The 22,084-nt window shown below is 43.6% G+C and overlaps 1 protein-coding gene across 1 annotated transcript in view; it reads right to left on the minus strand.

Moving 5' to 3' along the window:
* LOC134089394 (coiled-coil domain-containing protein 60-like) overlaps nt 1-13,023 on the minus strand; it is a 27,589-nt gene extending 14,566 nt beyond the window's left edge. Inside the window, exons 1-3 of the mRNA XM_062543837.1 lie at nt 12,866-13,023; nt 10,108-10,239; nt 1,226-1,330 (exon numbers count right to left, since the gene is read on the minus strand). Of these exons, the coding sequence (XP_062399821.1) occupies nt 1,226-1,330; nt 10,108-10,239; nt 12,866-13,023 (395 nt within the window). The remainder of the gene's footprint in view (nt 1-1,225; nt 1,331-10,107; nt 10,240-12,865) is intronic.
* Between the last annotated feature and the right edge of the window lie 9,061 nt (nt 13,024-22,084).

The following is a 22,084-nucleotide window of genomic DNA, read 5'->3' on the forward strand; positions in this document are numbered from 1 at the left end:
CTGGGCTATATTTCAGGAAGGAGACCTGCGGCGACGTTTGGCAGTGGGAGGAGAGATCTGCTGTCTCTCCCTTCAGGGGGTGTCCTCTATCCCCCCCTCCCTCCATCCCTCCCTCCATCCCTCCTCCTCCTGTCCCCTTTCACCACCACCTCCAAAATCCATCCTGCACCACCTGTCAGCCCCGGGCTCCTTCCAGTCTTCCACTGATCTCCACATCATCCGTCAGGCCATTGCTCCAGGGTGTCGTTAATCACACGTCATCTCGGGATCTCATTGAGTCTCTCTTGGCTTTCCAAAAAGCAGAAGCTTTATTCAGTTCTGTTTTCTGTCTCTTTTTTTTTGCACTGTTAATCCCATGAGGCCATTTTGAGAGTGGTCCTCTGGGCTTCTAGCTCATGGGGCCACACCTGACATGGCCAATTTGTCACGAGGAAACACATCTGGACACGACCTGGAGAAACGCTGGTCATTTTCTTGTGGAAGGTAGGAGTGGATGTGGGTGGGGGTGATGAAATCCAAAGCTAACGACAGAGCGCCCACTGTTTTACAACAAAACCAGCCAGACAAGAGCACCATTGAAATGTTATTTCTACATCTCAGCAATGCTACCATGGGCCACACCATACGAATCGTCGATGCATATAGTTTTTGAGACATACAGCTTATGCATATGCACCTGCCTCTTGCGTTTCTTAGTCTTATGGATGAAACACACTGGCATTAAGAATGTGAGGCAAACACCCACAGGTCTTAGCTTCTATGCTAGCAGGGTTTTAATGGCCTTGACCGCTATGCTGTGTAGCTGAGCAGCTGGCTGCACACTCTGAACTTTGCTGCTGCTGTCTGGAATGTTCCACTCTAGATCATTCTAGAATGCAATAATCATAAGCACTGGATGCTAATGCCAACTGTTCTGATACTAAAGTCAGTAGTAATAGTACTGATGTGATTTCAACATGTTTATGTTTAACTTATGATGGACAGGTCACAAGAGACAGTGCATGGGATGGTTATTATGATTTAGTATGGTTGTGCTACAAGAGAGAGCTACTGTAGAATACAGTAAATTAGAATCAGCTTTATTGTCCAGGTTTGCGTGAACAAACTGCTCTCAAACTGTTCTCAAAGTACAACATAAATAGAATACAGAATACAGAAATAAAGGCAAAAGGAATAAAAGCAGAAGAGTAAGAACAGGATGAGGGGAGGAGTGGAGTGGTCTTACTTGGGGTCCCAGCAGGAGGAGACGGGTGCAGCTCGACCCACGCGGCCCAGCGTCAGGGTCTCCAGGAGCCAGTTCAGACAGCACAGCTGGCCAAACACCGACTCCCTGCACCACACACACACACACGCACACGCGCGCACACACACACACACACACACACACACACACACACGCGCGCACACACAGAGACAGAGACACACACACACACACACACACACACACACACACGCACGCACACACAGAGAGAGAGACACACACACACACACACACACACACACGCGCGCACACACAGAGACAGAGACACACACACACACACACACACACACACACACACACACACACACACGCACACACACACACACACACACGCGCGCACACACAGAGACAGAGACACACACACACACACACACACACACACACGCACGCACACACAGAGAGAGACACACACACACACACACACACACACACACACGCACACACACACACACACGAATATCGGCTTGTTATACTATGCAACTCAAGACACACTGTGCAAATACATTTCAGTACAATTTCTCTATCTGCCTCCAATCATAGATAACAACATGGGCAACATGCACTCCTATACAGTGCGAGCCGGCGAGTGGAAAACAAATCCTGCACTGTGCGAGTGGAAAACAAATCCTGCACTACGGTGCGGGGGACAACAAGCCTCAGACTGCTCTCTGCGGCGTTTGCGGGGGCTATCATTCTAATAAAGAATTCAATACATTGTGGGAGTGGAAGCTAGTAAAATAACAAGCAGGCAATTACGCGGACAGCTTGTGAGCTGGAACAGGAGGAGGCATTACACACAACAAAAGCAGCTCGTTTGACAGGAGAAGAAAACACTTATTGATTGTCAGCTTTGGCAGAGGCAGTTACTCCTCGCAAACAGTGTGAATTGAGTTTTGCTTGCGATTCGAGGTCTGAAGGAACATCTACACAAAATGAAAAGTGAGGGCGGTAAAATTGAAGGGAAGGAGAAACATCTAGACGAACCATGGTGAAACCTGGAGAGTACAAACCCGCATCATTACTGTAGCAGGCAAGGCTAGTTTGTTCATACAGGACAACTCATACAAAATTGGCAATTGAGCAGGTACATGTACGTGACCTGAAAATGGACAGGTATCATTCACCGGTCACCTAAAATAACAACAGAGTGCAATTCAAATTTGACAAACAGTGGTGAATGTTTGTGGATAACATGTTTTCTTTGAACAGTTAAATTCAACATTCCATTCTAACGGTAATTGCATTGTTGATTTCATTAAACTCACATCCAGTTCCACTGTATGGTCGCGGAGAACTACCTCCTCAGACTGTTTACAATTGTTCACAAATGCTTACTAACTGTTTGCAAACGTTTTCCTATGTTAGTGAATTTGAATGCACCTCAGTTTAATCATCTTCTATATTTCTTATCTCTGAGATAATATTAACACTGCCAAGCAACATTATTTTTCATACACCATCCTTTAACTAGTCGACACTGATGAATCAATACGATCCATGTGAATGTGAAGATTTAGAAAGACAAGGCCTGCTCTGCTAATCGTAATTGGTGGTTTGTGAATGCAATGGTTTGGCTGCAAACACAATAAGATTCAAATCTAAAGTTAACAAAGACAACACATCCACCTTATACTTTCACCTCTGTTTGCTGAACTTTATCGCTTCTCTGGTGTGTGCCAAGTCAATGTCCATGTGCTAAGTCAATGGCCAAAGACCCCCCCCCCCCAATGGAATTTACATAGGCTGAAAATGGGCACTTCAAGATGTGTGTGATGCTATACTAGGCTTCGGCTTCATCTGAAATTGTTTTTTTAAAATGTGGTGAATGAAATTTGGTGAGTATAAAAGGAAAAGCAATCTGAGAAAGAACGGGAGATCAATAGTGTCATTTATGTAGTGCTGCAGAGAAATTGCAGCAAAAATGATAAAAGCCTTGGAGGACCAAAATGAAATGAGGTAAAAAATGAGAGGAAGACTAGAAAGAGAGGGCTCCATCCACTGGCAAATGCCATTAACTACAACAAGAGCAACATGACCCGAGGTCGCAATGACCACGAATATGACCGTCAATCATAGAGAGAGACAGCATCTAACAAAATTACACTGTGCACCAGTAATGGTGACTGGATAAGAGGGATTTAAAAGGGGGGGGGGGGGGGAAAGCAGAACTCCTCGGCCACAATGAATTGGGGAACAAAGCCGACCACCATGCAGCCTCTACTCAGGTGACAGAAACCAGCATGCTAGGAGAGGCACCAGGTGGCTCTGAGACGGCCGGGCCCATCCATTGGTTAGGCCTCAGCTCTCATAACACTTCTCTGGGATGCCAGGCCATTCCTATGATAATCAGCCGCTGCTACTGGACACGCATGTCCACTCCATCAGCGGCTCTGTTGGCGAGCCAGCCAGGCTCTGCCAGGTGATGTCTCAGCGCGGTCATGACTGGGAACTCGGCCTGGAGTTTAGAGTCCTAGATTTTCTGTGCCACCAGGAGCTGAGCGTTTGGTTGGAGGGGGGGGGGGGGGGGGGGGGGGGGGGGGGGGTGGAGAGGAGGGGGCTGGTTGCTTAAGGTTTTTGTTGATGAAATCAAAACGAGACACTGAATGTTCTTCAGAAATGAGCACGAGGCAGATGAAAGTTTCATCAAATTATTACTGGGATCCATAGCGTCAATTTCTAACAAAAAGCCTAAAGGAGAATTCACAGCATGTCTCTGCACAACGATGAGTACAATCACAGCCGTGGTGAGGGAGCACTATTAGTCGGCTGGCTCAGGGAAGGAGGGCGTGCAATCGAACAGAACAGCTTCCATCAGGGAGCTCTTAGTTGGTAATATTATAGCTCCTGTCTCTCACTTGTACCAGGACCAACTGCCATTCAAGATGCAGTCTGTGATAAGCCAATCAAATCAACCCCCTCTCTTCTGCGCACCAGAAGTCGTGCTGATTGGCTGGTCTGAGCCTACATAGTGCTCGGTTTGAGCAATTTGTTTCCCATTTTCACATACAGCGAACACAAGAGCTTTTTGGAGCGCACACACAGAACAGACGGCTTGAGGACAGCGAGCAGCAATTTTCTGAATTTGACAAGAAGTGCAGTGGATCAGAATGGCACAGTGCACCTTGGAGGCAGGGCCCTCAGATCATTTAAGTGTCATCAGGCCGGTGGCAGCGCCTCCAGGGTAATCAAGTGCAGGTGCTCAGTAGAGTCTGGGCTGTTAAGATGCGAAAAAAAAAACCCTCGTCTTTCTCTCTCTCTCTCTCTCCCTCCCTCCCTCTTTCTTTCCCTCTGTCTGTCTGTCTGTTTCTCTCTCTCTCTCTCTCCTTCTTTCCCTCTGTCTGCCTGTCTGTTTCTCTCTCTCTCCCCCCTCCTTCTTTCCCTCTGTCTGTCTGTCTGATTCTCTCTCCTTCTCGGGGCACAGGAGAACAGCAAGACACTCACTCACTAGGCAGTAACCTGGCTGACAAACCAGCCAAATAAAGCACCATCTGCTACGTGACTGATTCTTAAAAAGGGAAGTCGACTAAAAATTAGGACGACAGCCACACATGTGATGGAGTGTTCCAAGCAATGATACAGTGTTAGAACTGAGGAGGGAAAAGGACAAAGATACTCTTTTCTACTGGGCATGCCTGGATATCCACCAGTCTTTTGAAGGATCAGACATTGACCCATGCCAAATGCACCAATCTCAAACTCAAACTCAAACTTACTGCCATATTATTTTAACCCTAAATGCCTACTTTGTTCTTTTAAAGTGTCACTCAACAGCCGTGTGAGCAGTTCACCCACGAGGGGAAATCATTCCGAGTGAATTACAATCTGCCACTGGGTAGGCTGGGCCATGGAGTCGAAACTAAAGAAAGACTGACACAAAGCATAAATATGAATTATAATTTCTGCATTTCGGAAAACCTTAGACGAAAGCATCTACCATTAGCCTTTAATAATAATAAAAAAAACCCAACTTTGATGAGAATGCCTTAATCAGTCTCAGTGCATCAAAGCACTCCTGTAGCACTCACAGAGCTGTCGTAAAAATGAATGATCGTCTCTCACGCAGCATCTCCATCGTGGTTCACAACACCCATCTGAAGCTGTGATGCTCATAACAAAGTATACACTTTTTTCGTGTGGAAGAATCAAAATAAAAAATATAGCCGCAAGCGGCGATGGCGGGCCCGAGCACCTGCGGTGCGGACCCCTGACATTTGCGGAATCTAACAAAGCAACACGTACTTGTTGGTATATGTTATATGTGTCAACCACAACAGACAACAAGCTAGGTGACACTATAGAGTCCCAAAGCCACACCCTAGGCCAGAGCTCTATCCCTGACTAGCTGTAGCAATAACACACATGCCCAGCAAATGTGGTTCATTTTCGTGAATGTGTCAACCATAATAGACAATGTGCTAGGTGGCGCTATAGAGTCCCTAAGCCACACCCTAGGCCAGAGCTCTATCCCTGACTAGCAGTAGCAATAACACACATGCCCACAAAATGTGGTTCATTTTCGTGAATGTATCAACCACAACAGACAATGCGTTAGGTGGCGCTATAGAGTCCCTAAGCCACACCCTAGGCCAGAGCTCTGTTTCTGACTTGCGGCAGTAATAACACACAAGCTCACCAAATTTGATTCATTTTCGTGAATGTATATGTCAACCACAACAGGTAACACACTGGGTGGCGCTATAGAGTCCTTAAGCCACACCCTAGGCCAGAGCTCTGTCTCTGACTTGCGATAGCAATAACACACAAGCCCACCAAATTTGGTTCATTTTTTGTGAATGTATGTGTCAACTAGTGTTGTTTTTGGCGGCCTGTTTTGGTTTTAGTTTTAGTCTAGTCTTTGTGTCAAGCTGTCATTTTAGTTTTTATCAGTTTTAGTCACGTTCATACTCTTTTAGTCTAGTCAAGTTTTAGTCGACTAAAAGTATGAGCATTTTAGTCTTATTTTCGTCTAGTTTTAGTTGACGAAAACTAATTACTTTTAGTCTTGTTTTAGTCAATGACAATTGGATTTTAGCATCTTTTTATTAATGCAATTCTATTTTAAGGGGTTGTTCCTCCATAGACTGGGTAAGACTGTTTTTAGTGGCAGGCACTATAGCACCAGCGAACTCTGAAACTATAGGACTGGATGAAATGTGCAGATTACGGTCTCCACTGATAAATATCACACTGGCTAACCTGGAAATGAGGTCTTATGTCCAAAATTCTGAACTACCCCTTTAATAGGAAGTTATACATTTTGGTTAATTTTCATGGATTAAAAAATTACAAATATTACAGGTTACATAGGCACTGAACATTGACAGTGGAATCAGGTATGTTACACAGAGTTTGGTCTCCCCCTGTCACCATGAAAGGACTATTTGGAATATTCTGTAGACCTGCTGTTCCTTTTCTGAGAACAATTTAACTTAAGATCAAGTTGTCCTTAGGTTATTGAATGCTGTAAATGTGGATGCTATTTCACCATTAACTAGGTAGCCTAAGCGTGGTTACACACAATTGTCATCTTAATGCAGTGTTTTGTAGCCTATAAAACGCATTTCACGTTCATCAATCAGTTTTGGTAGGCTACAGGCCTATGCCTTGAGTGGTCGCTGCCCCTTTAAATGCATGGGACTTTAAATTACGTTTTAACTCCATGCTGATTTTGTTGATGAACAGCACCGTCTTTGATTCAGTTTTTCTACCGTTTAAATAAACGACACACGCACACTTGTGTGGTTGGTAAGGAATTGTTTTCAATAGTTTTCTTGCAATTCCCACACAACATTAGATAGCCTACTAAGCCAAGGTTCCATTAAAAATGTGTCTATGATTAGAACTTCGTTGCTGATCGGTGGAATAATGTTATTATTGAAGGCTATATGACAGCGCCAGCATCAGCTGGACAGAAGCTTAGGCTACACACTAATCAAATCTGCAGTTGCCTGTTAACATTTTCATCTGAATTAGATCTACATGCGGAGGTGAGATAAGTAGCCTAGTGCAAAGTTGAACTGAGAGAGTTGCCAATCTAACGGACTGAACGTAGCCTATATTTCTTAGCTTATATTAGCGATAACGATAGGCTATACATCTACCGCTCCTTTGCTACATGATCAAATATGATCAGATGAGTGACAGAAGCACCGGATATGACCAACAGGCCCACGCGAGAAACGCTGGTCCTCTGGTATGATAATCAGACCATGCAACCTGATGCGCCCCTGAAGTGAGACGCAGGAAACAGAAATACTGCAAAAATAATAACACGACTAAACGACACAAAATAATGTTATAACATTCATGTCGTTCTGGTCTTCGAAAATGGAGAGAGATGTTAGCATGGTTTTTATTTTGTAAACCACATTTAGTCTCGTTTTTATTCGTCAACGATATTGCCTTATAAATTTAATTATAGTCATCGTCACATGGCCAGCATTTACATTGCTTCTCGTCTCGTTATAGTCACGTGAAAAAAGTTCGTCGACGACGATATTTAGCCATAATTTTCGTTGACGAAAGCAACACTAGTGTCAACCACAACAGACAATGCGCTAGGTGGCGCTATAGAGTCCCTAAGCCACACCCTAGGCCAAAGCTCTGCCTCTGACAAGCCATAGCAATAACACACAAGCCCAACAAATTTGGTTCATTTTCGTGAATGTTTGTGTCAACCACAACAGATAACGTGCTGCTAGGTGGCGCTATAGAGTCCCGAAGCCACACCTTAGGCCAGAGCTCTGTCTCTGACTAGCAGAAGCAATTCCACATGTAGCTGCCAAATTACATCCAATTCATAACCATTTTTCTGCCTATAACACCAACTTCCTGTTTCTTAATAAAACGCCATAATTCAAACCTTCGCCATTTCAATATACTTCAAAAATTCAAAAATCTGGTCGCAATTCCTCTCGGGCAACCCCTCAAGATCATTTTAGTGCTTATATGACATGATTTCGATAAACCGTCTAGGAGAAGTGTTATAATACATGATGTGCAAAAATCATAATCATAACTCAAATTTGTTTAAGATTCACTATGTAGTGTAAATAAAAAAGTTGTTCAGATTCACACAACACATCGGCCTACCAAATTTGGTTCATTTTCGTGCATGCACGTGTCAACCACAACAGACAGCGCGGTAGGTGGCGCTATAGAGTCCCTGAGCCACACCCTAGGCCAGAGCTCTGTCTCTGAGTATCAAATGCAATTCTACATATGCCTGCTAAAAGGGCAGGTGAGTAAAAGAGTTTTAGAGCATGCCAAGTTGGTGAAAAAAGGAATTAGGTAAGACGGAAAAAACTATAATAATAATAATCTGAGCAAAAACAATAGGGCCTTGCACCTACGGTGCAGCCGCTGCTACAGCGGCCGCACCTCGGTGCTCGGGCCCTAATGAGAATGGTCGAGAAAGCACACACACACACACACACACACACACACACACACACACACACACACACACACACAATGTTTTGCAGGCAGCTCTGCAACAAAGGACACAAGAGCACGACTCAAGAGTAAATAACATGGAGAGATGTGCAAGGGGGATTACGGATTTTCATCCAAAACGAAAAAAAAAAAAAAAAGAATCAAATGTATTTTAATGACACCATGCAGGAAAAATCATAAACAACCTCTCTCATATAATTAAAGCTTGGATGCTGAAAAAGCCCTTGATCTCGCTCCGGAGCCAAGCGCCTCATACTTAGTGGCAGGCGAGAGACGCACCAGCGAACTCCGGCACACTCTCCACTACTAAATAAAGGTTATGTCAGAGAAAGAGCACGCCAAAAGCGCTACCTTAAAGGACAGCTTTTCCCTCTGGGGAAGAGAACTAATTAAAAAACCTGAGAAGGGGGTGGGCGGGTGAGTGTTGGTTTGTGTTGCCGAGGACGTACCAAAGAGAGAGAGAGAGGGAGAGAGAGAGAGAGAGAGAGAGAGAGAGAGAGAGAGGGAGAGGGAGAGAGAGAGAGAGAGAGAGAGAGAGAGAGAGAGAGAGAGAGAGAGATGGAAAGAGAGATGGGATAGGATGGGAGGAGGTGTTGTTTAGTCTGTGGTGTCTCCACTTTCCCGACGATGACGTCTGATGCCATAACACACACGATGAAAGAGAAGAAGGGCCGGCACCGACTAAATGACCAACTCGGTTAACTCGGTTAACTTGGTGTGGCTAGTGGGAGGAGCCAGAGATCCCAGCTTGAGAATACAACACGATGAAAACAGAACCAACACATCAGCAATATAAAGCTTAACGTAATGAGCAGTGGTATCAATGAAGGGACTAGATTGGATAATGACAGAAGAACAGAAACATAAGAATGAAAACAGTAGAACTTTAGAATGAAAACAGTAGAACTTTAGAATGAAAACAGTAGAACTTTGTGCAGAACTGAGGGATCAAAGGCTGGTAGAGAAATGGTGAAGAAAAAACAGAAAACCAAAACAGAGACACTAACACTAAAGCCCATGATACACGAGGCAACTTTTGGAGCATTTGTTGCTGGGAAACATTCATCATTGTTGTGGTTCTGGCATGTTCTCATTGATATTTGGCAATCATTCCTTCTCTGGAGAACTTCAATCAACTGTAGGCATTTTATCATAATAATCCAATCCGAATAAATTGAACCGGTTACATGGTTGCCCAGCAACATTGCTAAAAATGTTGCCCCATGTTATCGTCAGCTTAACAACAACAGGATGAAAAGAATAGAATAGTAAGTTCTATGTGCATACTATATATATATATATATATATATACAGTATATATATATATATATATATTCTATAAAACATAAGTTAGGAGTAAAACACAAGAGCAGACGTGGCTGGGGACTCACGGTGGGAGCTGGTGCAGCTGTGGGGTGGTGAGCGAGCGGTGTATGGGGGTGAAGGGTCGCGCTGACTGGCTCCTGCGTCTCCCTCTGCTGGAAGTCTGAGACGAAGGCCAGCTGAGTCCAGACGACACGGGGCTACGAGGAGGAGCACATTGTGATCATGATTCATTACTACTCTTAAGATGAGGACACATGGGCTCAACCTTCTTGAGCTGTGTTGCCAGGCAATTACCAGATCAAAATGGATGCCAACAAGTGTCCAAACAACATCAGCAAATGCATCAACAACATCAGCCAATGCATCAACTGCATCAACCCAGCAATGCCAGTATTTGATTAAACTGAAATTATATCAAGGCAGAAGATTGAAGGCGTTAGAAGACCTAACATGCATTGACGCAAGGGTCATGCACACAGAAACAAATGTATTCTTTAACTTAGTTTCACACCTGATCTATAAAAGCCTGACAGCAGGGAACTACAAATGTATTCTTTAACTTAGTTTCACACCTGATCTATAAAAGCCTGACAGCAGGGAACTAAGTAAGACACTTGATACAAGTGAGAGGGTGTGGAGAAGTATCTTCCTCATAGACTTGAGAGGAAACAGCCTATTTTAAGATATAACTAACATCAGTGGGAATCTATTTCAGGACATACTCAGGGAACTACCAGGGTCAAAGCCTACTACACGCAACACAGCAAGAAATAAAAGCATGTCACAAGTGAAACAGAATTAAAAAAAAAAAAAAAAAAAATCACAGCCAGAAAGAACAAAGGCACAACTCTACATTGGTGACCTGACTCCAACGATTCAAACATTTTGGGGTGACCAACATAACACACCAGGCTACACACTTGTCCCAGTTGATATGTACAGTACCACTACACTAAGTGCAATTTAACACCCTAATAAGAAGTGAGGTGTGAAGGTATGCACACGGTAGCGTGCCCTACATTCTACTGAAGGGCAGTCGGCCAAGCGGCCATGTACACATATAGCATGGCATGCTAGCCACAACCGTCAACACATGTAAACACTGTCCTCACCAGAAACCATTTACAACAGCTAAATAAGCTCATCTAAAATGCATTGGAGTCATATAGGGGGCAAGTTTTATATGCAAGTACACAGTGTCGACACAACACGCTGCGATCCATTATTTCAGCAGATATCGTGCTATTACTCGATAACATAACACAAGTTTCACTGTGACTAAACTGCTTCTGATTACCTTTGCTTGTATAAATTGTGACCACATTGGCTAAACTTAGTCTCCCTTTGATATACATACGAAATGACTGTGGCCTGCTGTAAACATGTGCAAATGATATTTAAATATTATAATGTGTGCAGACGCGAGACCTCGCGCGGGCCTGCAACATGCTTTCATTATGTCCGTGGGTATTAGGTTCACCATCGCCTGGCCCGGGCTGAGGCCATCCATGGAAATGAGGCCACTCCAACAGCTTGTGCTGGGAGAGGTGAGGTGGCAGAGGGCAGGGGGGGCTTAATACTGACCCATGTATAATGCACTGGCTCATGGCTATGCATCACGATTACCTTCATGCATACAAAGAAGGCAAGGCCATACATTCTAAAACAGATATACACACCACACTTTTATTTACATTTCATTTTTTCCGTTTCAGTTATTCTTTGTGTGGTTAACAGATGGATACCAGTGATTCCACCACCAGCCCTGTTGCATATGGAAACCAGTGTGGCTCAAGGGCAACAGCATGTTAGGCGCCTCTGATTGGACAATCAACTGAGCATGCTCACTACATTATAGAGCCTTGTACAGTCGGAGACCTGTCCATGAACATGGACTAAATCAATATAATGTTATTTTAGAGCTAAAATGGAGCTAAATGTAGAGTTGCTATTTTGCCACTTACAGCATTATTACTTACTGCTCATGCATTCCTGAAGAAAAAGATGATCACCTTCTCCACTGTTCCATAAAAATAAGAACCTCCATAGCAACAGTAAAACTAAGCAACAGTTCAATTCTGACATTGTAACAATATTTCTACAAATAAATGAGCCACAAAATCAATAAATATCTCAATAAATATACGGTGCTTTCAGCATTTTGAATTTCTGAGCATGTAAAGTTATTGTATTCATGGCAATGCCAAAGACAACTGTGAGAGTAAGTTCTGTTCCACACACTGGCCTGGTGCTGTTGCTACGTGACAGGCTTGCTGGTAAACAATAGCAATAGTTCTGATTTACAGTTTAGGACGCGGCTTCACTGCTCGTATTTCACATTTCAGCATTACACGTGCCCCCAGTCACTAGGCAGTTCATAGCTCCCCTTGAGAACATAAAAACCTCACAGTGTAAAGAACAAGAAGGTGAAGAAGGGGAATTTAAATCTCTGTGGACTCTGTAACACATGAACTGGGGGTCCATCTTTACGCTTAAAGTTATCCTTCTGTGTAGGTCAGCAGTTGATTTTATGTCCCACTACTTTTTTCCCTTTAACCCTAATTGTTTTTTCATATATTTAATATTTAATGTGAATAATTGTTATTCTATAGGTATTACGTTCTGCTAGAAACTGGCATGCACTGCTGCTTGCCATGGCAAAGACCTCTAAAAAGATTGCTGTTCCGATGGAGACCTTTCCAAGGTTAAAACCACATAAGCATATAATGAAGCAAATACAATGTGGATCCCTGTGTTTGATCTTTGCGGCGCAGCTTAAAGAAAGGTCAAAGGTTAAAGGAAAGCTTGGCCTCTGCCTCTCACCTCTCTGAGTCGGAGTCGCTGTCCGAGGACGGGCGGGGGGGTTGAGGCCCTGGGGCTCCCTGCGCCTCCTTCCCCGCGGCCTCCTGCGCCTCCTTCTGCAGGAGCTGAAAGTAGCCTCTGCCCTGTCTGACCGCTCGCAGAAGTCTCCTGCAGGGCATGAATTAAAGGAGCAAGGTGACTTTGGGCCCTGTCGTGTCCACACTAAGCTGGGTAAATACAAATATATTATTTCTCAGTTTAGCCCTTCTGCCCCACATAAAAACGGCACATTACGACACCGGTACTCCAAAAATGATACAATTTGACAACGCTTTCTGGAGAGCATATATTTGAAAACTCTGGGTTTGCATTATAGTGAGTAGAGTGAAAAGGCAGTTTCAGATATAATACGTTTATAGGAGTTTGGTACATCCTTAAAAGAATGCATTCCATAACAATGTTGAGTCGATACACAGAGATGTTCTTTAGAGATGCTCTCATTTTAGAACATTCCAGTAACACCAAGAGCAAGGCGACATTTTGAATGAACTCCACTGTTTTGGACACGTCAAGTCTGGGGGATTTTCCAAGTACCATGGCATCCTGGTAAAGATAACTCAAGAGTCTGTGGTACACGTCCAAATCAGGGGGACAGGATTTGGAGGGGTATCTTCAGCCAGCATTCCAGCTGGTCGTCCCCATTTTTAAAAATGGCGTCTGACGTGCTCACTTTTGGCATCATTTTCCCAAACAAACCAATTAGGTGCCGCATTTCCGATGGCCACAAATTATGCCATCCGCACGGATTGGCTGATCTTCCCAGCAGGAAAATGCCAGCTCAACCACTGATCCGCAGCGATGATACTGTCTCCGTCTGTAACACTTTTTACCACTTGTTTTGAGTTAACTTACCCAGGCTTGTTCCTAAATTATGATCGTGGAATACCCTTCTCCTGCTTTATTTAATTGGCAAGGAATAGGGTCAATCAATGGCTCTAAAATGCTTAAACACCTGACTGAACATGCTCCCAAGCCACAACAGTGAAGAAAACACATTATTAAACAGTCAAAAAAATAAATGTGAGCATGTTTTTTTGACCCAATAGTCCAAATTGTAACCTATACCCTCAAGAGGTTAATAAACAAACAGTGTAGCATAAAGGTAGGCCACATAATGATGGACCTCCACAGCAAGAGACTATTTCAAACACACTCTTATGCAGTAGGTCATGGCGTGTTGGGTAAATGCATGAATATTAATGCAAATAAATGCTGAACCAATGCTTACTTGAAAGAATTTATGGAACACATTAGCATACTTCTCACTAACACACCTGCTTCACTCTTAGCTTGCTAGCTTTAAAGGTTCTCTCCAGCCACATTTGTGCTATGAAAGTTTTAATAGGAAAGAAAGACCAGATGGTCTTTTTCGCACTCACACACACACACACACACACACACACACACCTGTGTATTTACGTGTACACATTATGTACGCATCATAAATTACCCAGTCACATCTTTAAAAGAGCAGAACCTTTGCAAGTGAAACGTCTGGACCCACATCCTGAGTCACATACAAATGTGAAGCCACACATATACAGACATCAAATGAGGTCTTAAAACACACACAGACACACACATGCACACACACACACGGCAAAGTGCTTTAAAAATTATCCCGGACTAAGAATTGTGCAGTGCAAAGCCTGACAACAACAGATTAATTACTTCATTACAGCAATTTAGCTCCACTCCGCAACCTTTCTCAGAATGTGGTTGCATGCTTTCGCAGATTGCATGCATAATTACCTTACATTACTGCACAAGTGGAAACAGATAGAGAGAGAGAGAGAGAGAGAGAGAGAGAGAGAGAAAAAAAATGCCACCCTCGCGTGTGTCAGAGAGATCATTTGACTATGCTGCAGCATTAAGAAGGCAATTCATCACTGTGTTCCTTAATCACGTCAAGTACTTCTCGGCGTTGGAGAGTGAACGGGTCACGGCAGGGGAGTGCACGTGAAGTATGGCCCCCCTGGTGTCACTTCACTCCATGCTTCATTTACATCTCAACACTACGGAGACGCAATAAGCTACTCGAGACTTTCATCTCCAACCAGTTGTTATAGGTGATACGATCCTCTGAAATATGTGTGTGTGTGTGTGTGTGTGTTGACTTGTAAACAGCTCATTGTTCTAGAGTTTGACTGATCTAGTCTCCAAGGCCAACAGTATCTGTATTGATACAGTCTCTGCATTTCTCTGATTTGCTTTTTTTAAGTGAACTCTTTCCAACATCCTGTAGCAAAAATGTATAACCAGTGAGAACAGTACTATACAATCAAATATCAAAAGACTCTCTCTCTCTCTCTCTCTCTCTCTCTCTCTCTCACACACACACACACACACACATGCTTGAAATATGCCCTTCATGGCTGTAAAATATTTTCAGCAGCCTCCAGTTGATCTTGTTACTGGTCGCCAGGCAACTCTGATAATGCAGCTGATTTCTTGTACAGTCAACAGTGAAATTATCCCCTCTTAACAACACCTTTGCATTCGTAGTGAAACATTAGCTGAGAGTGTTGGAATAAGTACTTATGCTTTTTATGTTAAAGTCATTTATGTCCTGATGTTTCTGTTATGTGTTCTTCTGTTCCTGTTCTGTGCCTGTGTAGTATATGTGTGACTACGTGTTTAGAGATAAGAGGGAATATTATGGTCTTGCAGAGTATCACTGTTCTGCATGGGTGCTTCCCCTGCGTCAGTAGCGATCTGCTCTTGGTTGCCAGGCTGCCACTACTCATGGTCTGAGTCAACGTGCTCCATGTAAGATAAGATGACCAATGTCATCTCCAGGCTTGTGCAAAATTCAGAATTGAATTGAGAATGACTTCTTGAGTTTGAATTGAATTTGAATTGAAGTCAAAAACAGGATGAAGAATTACAATTAGAATTTGAATTAAAGGAAGTAGAATTCAATGAAATCCAAAGAAATTCATATACATAATTTAAGGGTAGTGTATAACAATGAAGTTTCACAAAACATAACTTATAACTGAAAACAGTGATCAATTACATTTCCAAAGTAACCTTCCCAAAACTGAATGTACTGTATGTGAGATTCAACACATTCTTCCTGTTATGTGACTGTGGAATTGAAACTCTGTTCCTGATCTTTTCCTGACTGGGTCTTTATTCATCGCCATTCAAAATTATTATCAAAGTCAAAGCTGTTCCACATTTAAATATCAGCCTTGTGCACAATTCCGAATTTTAGAATTGGCCTTCATTCAATTCATGAATTGGAATTTGAATTGAGTTGGCCCCACCCCACCGGAAGTTGAATTTTATTTTGAATTGGAATGACAGGAGGTGGCAATTCAAACTCAATTCAAATTCAAGAATTGAATTTCAGTTTAGGAGTCATTCTCAATTCAATTCTGAATTTTGCACAAGCCTGATCAGTACAGAGCAGAACAGAGATTCAGTTCAATTTTGATGAGAGCAGTAGATGCTAAATGCTATTGCTAACCACTATGCTAATGTAGGGCTAAATGTAAATATATTGGCAGACCGAGCACTTCAGGCATATTGGGAGAAACATATGTATATGAAAAGAATGGAAAGAAACATTTTAAAGGAGGGGACCTGTGAGAAGAACCAATATTTTTTTCTCACATACATCTGTATACTGCACGTGCTGATGTAATTACAGTATGTTTCAGTATATCTATACAAGAGATCACGTTTCCATTTACTCTAGGCCTATAGCATCTACTTACTCACAAAGCTTACATGCTGGCCAAGTGGCCTGAAAACATGTGAGGTGATTTCAAATGTATTATTGAAGATGTACGAAATTGCGGCTGTGTGGCACTCAGAGACAGAGAGCCCAAATCGGTCAGCCTGTAATCACAACCACTCTGTGACTACATCACATCACATCCATCGGCTTCAGCAAACAATTCAGGCACTGCTTGCATCACGCATTTGATGTAGCCCCTGAAAACCATACAGTATTGCCCTCCTGTGCATGTACTGGTGCAGTACTATGCTAACCCACATCATGGACGACACCTTTATTATATATATGGTCAAAGACAACAAATCACCCAGGATTACACTGAAGTGAAATTACTTGAGTGACCTACAGTAAGTTCACCGGCAAAGCACTTCCATAACCGTGACAGAGAACTTACAGCCGCCGCCAGTGCAGGTGGAGGACAACAAGAGACGTGACAGCTGGTCTGAGCCCTGAGTGGTCCTGAGTGGCCAACAGCAAGGGCTTGCGTCTCGGCGCGTTTACCCAGCGAAAGAGACGGTCCTGAGTGGCAAACGGCAAGGGCTCGCGTCTCGGCGTGTTTACCCATGCAGCGAAAGAGCCGGCGGTCCCAACACTACTTCACGTTCAGAGAGAGGGGCGAGAGCTTCTCGATTGGCTTCTAGAAAATGCCACGCTTCCTCCTCCTCCTTCTCTGTAGTCGTCGTCGTCCCCCCCCGTCCCTCCCCCCCCCCTGATAGATAAATAATTAATCATTCAAATCAGACATCCATCAGAGGGGCCTGAGAGGAGTCTGTTGGAAATGTCAGCCTTCTGAGAGGAGCCACGCTGCTATTTGACAAGACACCCCTGGAGAGGGCCTTGGGGCTCCAGCCTGTCACACTAAATGCCACAGCTGATTTTTGGCCATGCTCCGTGTTTTTCTGCAGGCTGGAGGTGGCTAAAGACACCCCGCTGCGAGTGGGGAGAAAAAAACAAAAAGGAAATGATGCTCATCTGGTAGACTGTGACCGAGCAACAGGCCAGACTGATGTCAAATATCACCCGCAGCTAAGGCTCCATACAGGCAGTGGGGGAACTAGACACACATGCATACAAACACACACACACATGCACACACACACACAGACACACACACACACATACACACACATCCACACACACACACACACACACACACAGACAGACACAGACACAGACACACACACAGACACACACACACACACACACACACACACACACGGTCAAGCTTCTCATCTCATCTGAAAATCATGCCTTTGGCACGTTAATACGTTTCACTTAGCCGAACGGCCATTAACTCAAACAGAACGGACGAGAGCTGTGGTAGGTCGCTGAGACGAATGCTTTTACAAGAGCAGCCAACTCCTGATGAACAAACTGGCTGCACCAGCGCCAGACAGGGTGACCCTCAGCTCATCTGGTGCTTGTGCGCTAGCAGCACGCTAATGCGGCGGTAGTAGTGTAGTGGTTGAGGAGCTGGGCTAGCGTGCAGTAGCCTGAAAGTCGCCGGTTCAATTCCCGGCTTCCACCGCTGTGCCCTTGAGCAAGGCACTTCACCCCAAGTTGCTCCGGGGACAATGTAATGACAATGTGATCCCCTTGTAATATAGTTGACATATGCCAGTCACTTTGGATGAAAAAAGGGGCTGTTAAATGTAATGTAATGCATTTCTCTCAGCCTTGGGACCGTTAGCACACAGACAAGAGAGGGTGTGAAGTGTGAGGCCTGAGACAAGAAGAACATTTGCAGGATGAATACTCGACTGACTTTAGGGGTATATCAATACTCAATGGAAAGACCAGCAAAGATCCAGAAATAATGTGCTGTTATATCTTGAGCTAGTCGCTGCAGGATCTGGTCAGATTAGAAAGAGCGCTCAGTTCAAGTGATATATGAGGCACTGTGTACTGGGTGTACACGGACAAACATTCTTGTGGTGTTGCAAAATTGCAATGATAACGCAATCTATTTGGTGTTCCAGTTCCTCCCCAGCTCGTCTACTCCTCAGAAAGAAGACACCAAATTGGAACAGATAGCCATTATTACTGTCCAACAACAACAGCTCTCCATCCTGTTTTCTGCTCCTCTTGACTGCAGGAGTTACTGATAACCTATAGTGAGCACAGTAAGTTGATTTTGAAAGGCGAAACTGGCAGTATTACTTTTAGGGAACAAAAACACATGAAAAACCACCATATAATGTGTTCACAGGAAACAACTACCTCAATGCCATGATTTTATTAACTACCAACTTGCAGAAGGATTACTATCCTTGACTATGGAGGATAGTAAGGTGATTTCTATGGTGTTCGAGATAGCTTAAACTGGGATTGCGTGGCTTAAACTGGGATTGCACCAGAGACATAGAGAGCCAACATTGTGTTCTATATGTTGGTTCTGTACTGTATGTCTCTAGTGCAATGCCACTCTTACAACCCTACTTCTACTCTGTTGCCATTTGCAGCTTCAGCACGAAATCCCCCATGTGCAATCACACAGTCAATGAGCGAGACATTATTTCCCTCCAGATGCTTACAGCTAAGACTTATAATCCTGCTAATTAACTCAATTTGTACCTCTCTAGATTGAGCGTGTTGATGCATATGTAAACATTTATGTGGCTAAAATCAGAATGCAGCAGAATGCCGGGCTCACCTTGTTTGTGCCAAGTGTTGCTTAAGGTTGACAATATCCTCTCTACCTCGGCTCTGTGGGACACGAAATGACGAGCTCTGGGGGGAAAAATCGGAATATTGGATTTCCTTAAAGGCATGAATCAATTTTCTTCACTTTTCCTCTCTTTACAGTAGCACTAATACAGTTTTTATCAACTGCTTACACTAACTTTTTTCTTGAGACACACATTTCCAACCCCATAATCCCTCACCAAATCTGCAAAACCAGACATTAATTCTCAGTGTTTGACTCAGTTTTCAATTTCCTAAAACACATTTTGCGAAACACCACACACAATGTTCTACATTACACACACAAATATAACAGGGAGTAACTTGATTTCGTTTTTCGAACATAAGCTATCAAAATGCCACACATATTCATCACTTATTCACGCTCAGTCCTTAATGTACACACTCATTACTTTACTGAACACCATCCGATCAATACCTTAGTATAGGCCTATGAATAGATCTACTTTATATATGGGTATAGACCCTTTCAATCTGCTCCTGGAGGATTTACAAAAGTCGATGTAAAACTCCTCAAGTTACCATTAGCTCAATGTGGTTTTCTGTGCCTTAGGAACGCACATGTTTGCATGTTTATTTCTGCAGAAGAGAGGGTCCATAGGCCTATGAATATACATGCCCAACTGTTCCCCACCCCAAACACACACACGCACACACACACACACACACACAAATACACACACATAAACACACACACACACACACACACACACACACACACACACACACACACACACACACACACACACAGTAATATGTTTTCTTTGGAAAAATAACCGCAATTTGATAGTAATCAGTAGTTTCTCTCTTTGAAAATATGGTAATTTCTGTCTTTGGCAAAATTAGCTTTCTCAAAAATCCATGTACATCTGCTGGTTATAGTATTTTGCTTTCCTTTTTCTTGTTGGCTGTAAAATACTGCATTGACACAACAGCTAATTATTTGGGGAAAATCTCTATTTGTGGTTTTAATATTGCTTACACGCTGGTACGGCCCAGAAGAGCCTAGCCAACTGTGTGGTCACCAGAGCCCCAGCCTACAACACATCCTCTCCGGCTGTGAGACTGCACTGACCCAGGGCCGTTACAGGTGGTGCCATGCCATCACCCCAGCCTATCCAATTTTTGTCAGGCAAGGGGCTCTGTGGGCTCTGAGAGTTGACGCAGGTCGACACAGCAGATCACAACTTCTCTTCGGCAAGACATCGTACTCTGGTCAAACACCACAAGGACAGTCATCATGGCCGAACTGACTAGGCCATTGGAAGATGGGATGGAGGCTGCATTCGAAGAAGAATAAGTAGAGCTTGCAACTGTGTGCTGCACACAAGCTGGTTGGAGAGTCTACACCTATTCGGTGGAGGTTGGCGGAAGAGGCTTCACTGGAACCTCCACCCAGAGGTTCCTCAAAACTCGCGGAGCTTTTGGCTCTGGCCACGTAGAAAAGACAAGGCTTGGTGGAGAGATGGATTCTAGGGCCAACTGCAGGGGGCGGTAGGGAGATGTCCTGCTCCACCACCAGATGTTCCAGGATTACATTTATTTAAACTGACACATATAGCCTTTTTTCACCGACAGAGAACCGGCTCCGTTCCCGTTCGCGAACCAACATTTGAACCGTTCGTCGCGTTTTCACCAAACAAAAGCCAGTTCGGAACGTGGCACCTTGGTTCGGAAGTTGAACCAAAAAATAGTTGGTTTTTCCTGCGAACCGGAGTGGGCGTGTCATTGCGTCTTTCAGAGGGAAGAAGGCTAAAAGCATGAGTTTCCCTTCCTTATCAACTGTTGCCATGAGTAAACAAAACGATTCAACTAGCATTACACTGCAGACGTTGACTAGCATTTTAAACAGCTAGTTTCTGCCGTTTTTATGGGACAACTGGTCATATCATTCTCCCGTTTATGCATCTCATTAACTTTTGATTTTGCATGCACCACCCATGTTAATGACACATCCTTGGTTCTGTTCAGAACTGGTGTAAATGCGGGCTGGTTCACTAGATAGCACCACGGTTCAAAGAATTCTGAACGGCACCAGTTCAACACCAGGTTCGTTCTCGGTGAAAAAACGCTAACAGAGAGCAAAACCTCTTCTCAAGTCTCCAAAAGCCTAAACATATTTGGCAATTCTAAATGCATTGAACAACACGGTTCTCTGCATTAGACACAACAAACTGACATACTGTACAGTAGTTTGCTAAGTCACATGTTTGCCATTTCAAAGTACTGCCATTCAAAATGACACTACACTCCTATATTTTGCAGGATATACAGTATGAGGAATTTTGCAGTTTGGGTGAGTGGTTTTGCGAATTGTGGTAAATATTTTTGATAAAACCAGCCTAGTTTACAAAACTGTGCTTACTGTAAGCTATTGGGGGAAAAAAAAACGGTAGCAGGAGCAAAACATCAGGGAAGGGTGACTCCAGGCTGATATCCCAGATATGTCAAGCAGGGATGCCCTGCAGGTGGTCTCACCTGTGCTTGTACCATGATTACTGTGTATTTCAACTTCTCTCTGTAGATGACTTTCACTCGTGTGGATATAGAAGCCCATGGAAGACAGAAGAGCTTTAGGTTTTGAGCAACAGTACGCACATGATGTATCCAAAATGTCATATTATGTGACAAAAGTGTTTACAATGTGAGGCAAGTTTTTCCTTTAGAGATGTGTCATTTTGAATGTTGTGTATCATTTGATGCAGATTTTAGGCATTTTGCGAGCA

The sequence above is a fragment of the Sardina pilchardus genome, chromosome 8, assembly GCF_963854185.1.
Source record: "Sardina pilchardus chromosome 8, fSarPil1.1, whole genome shotgun sequence".
NCBI lineage: Eukaryota > Metazoa > Chordata > Actinopteri > Clupeiformes > Clupeidae > Sardina > Sardina pilchardus.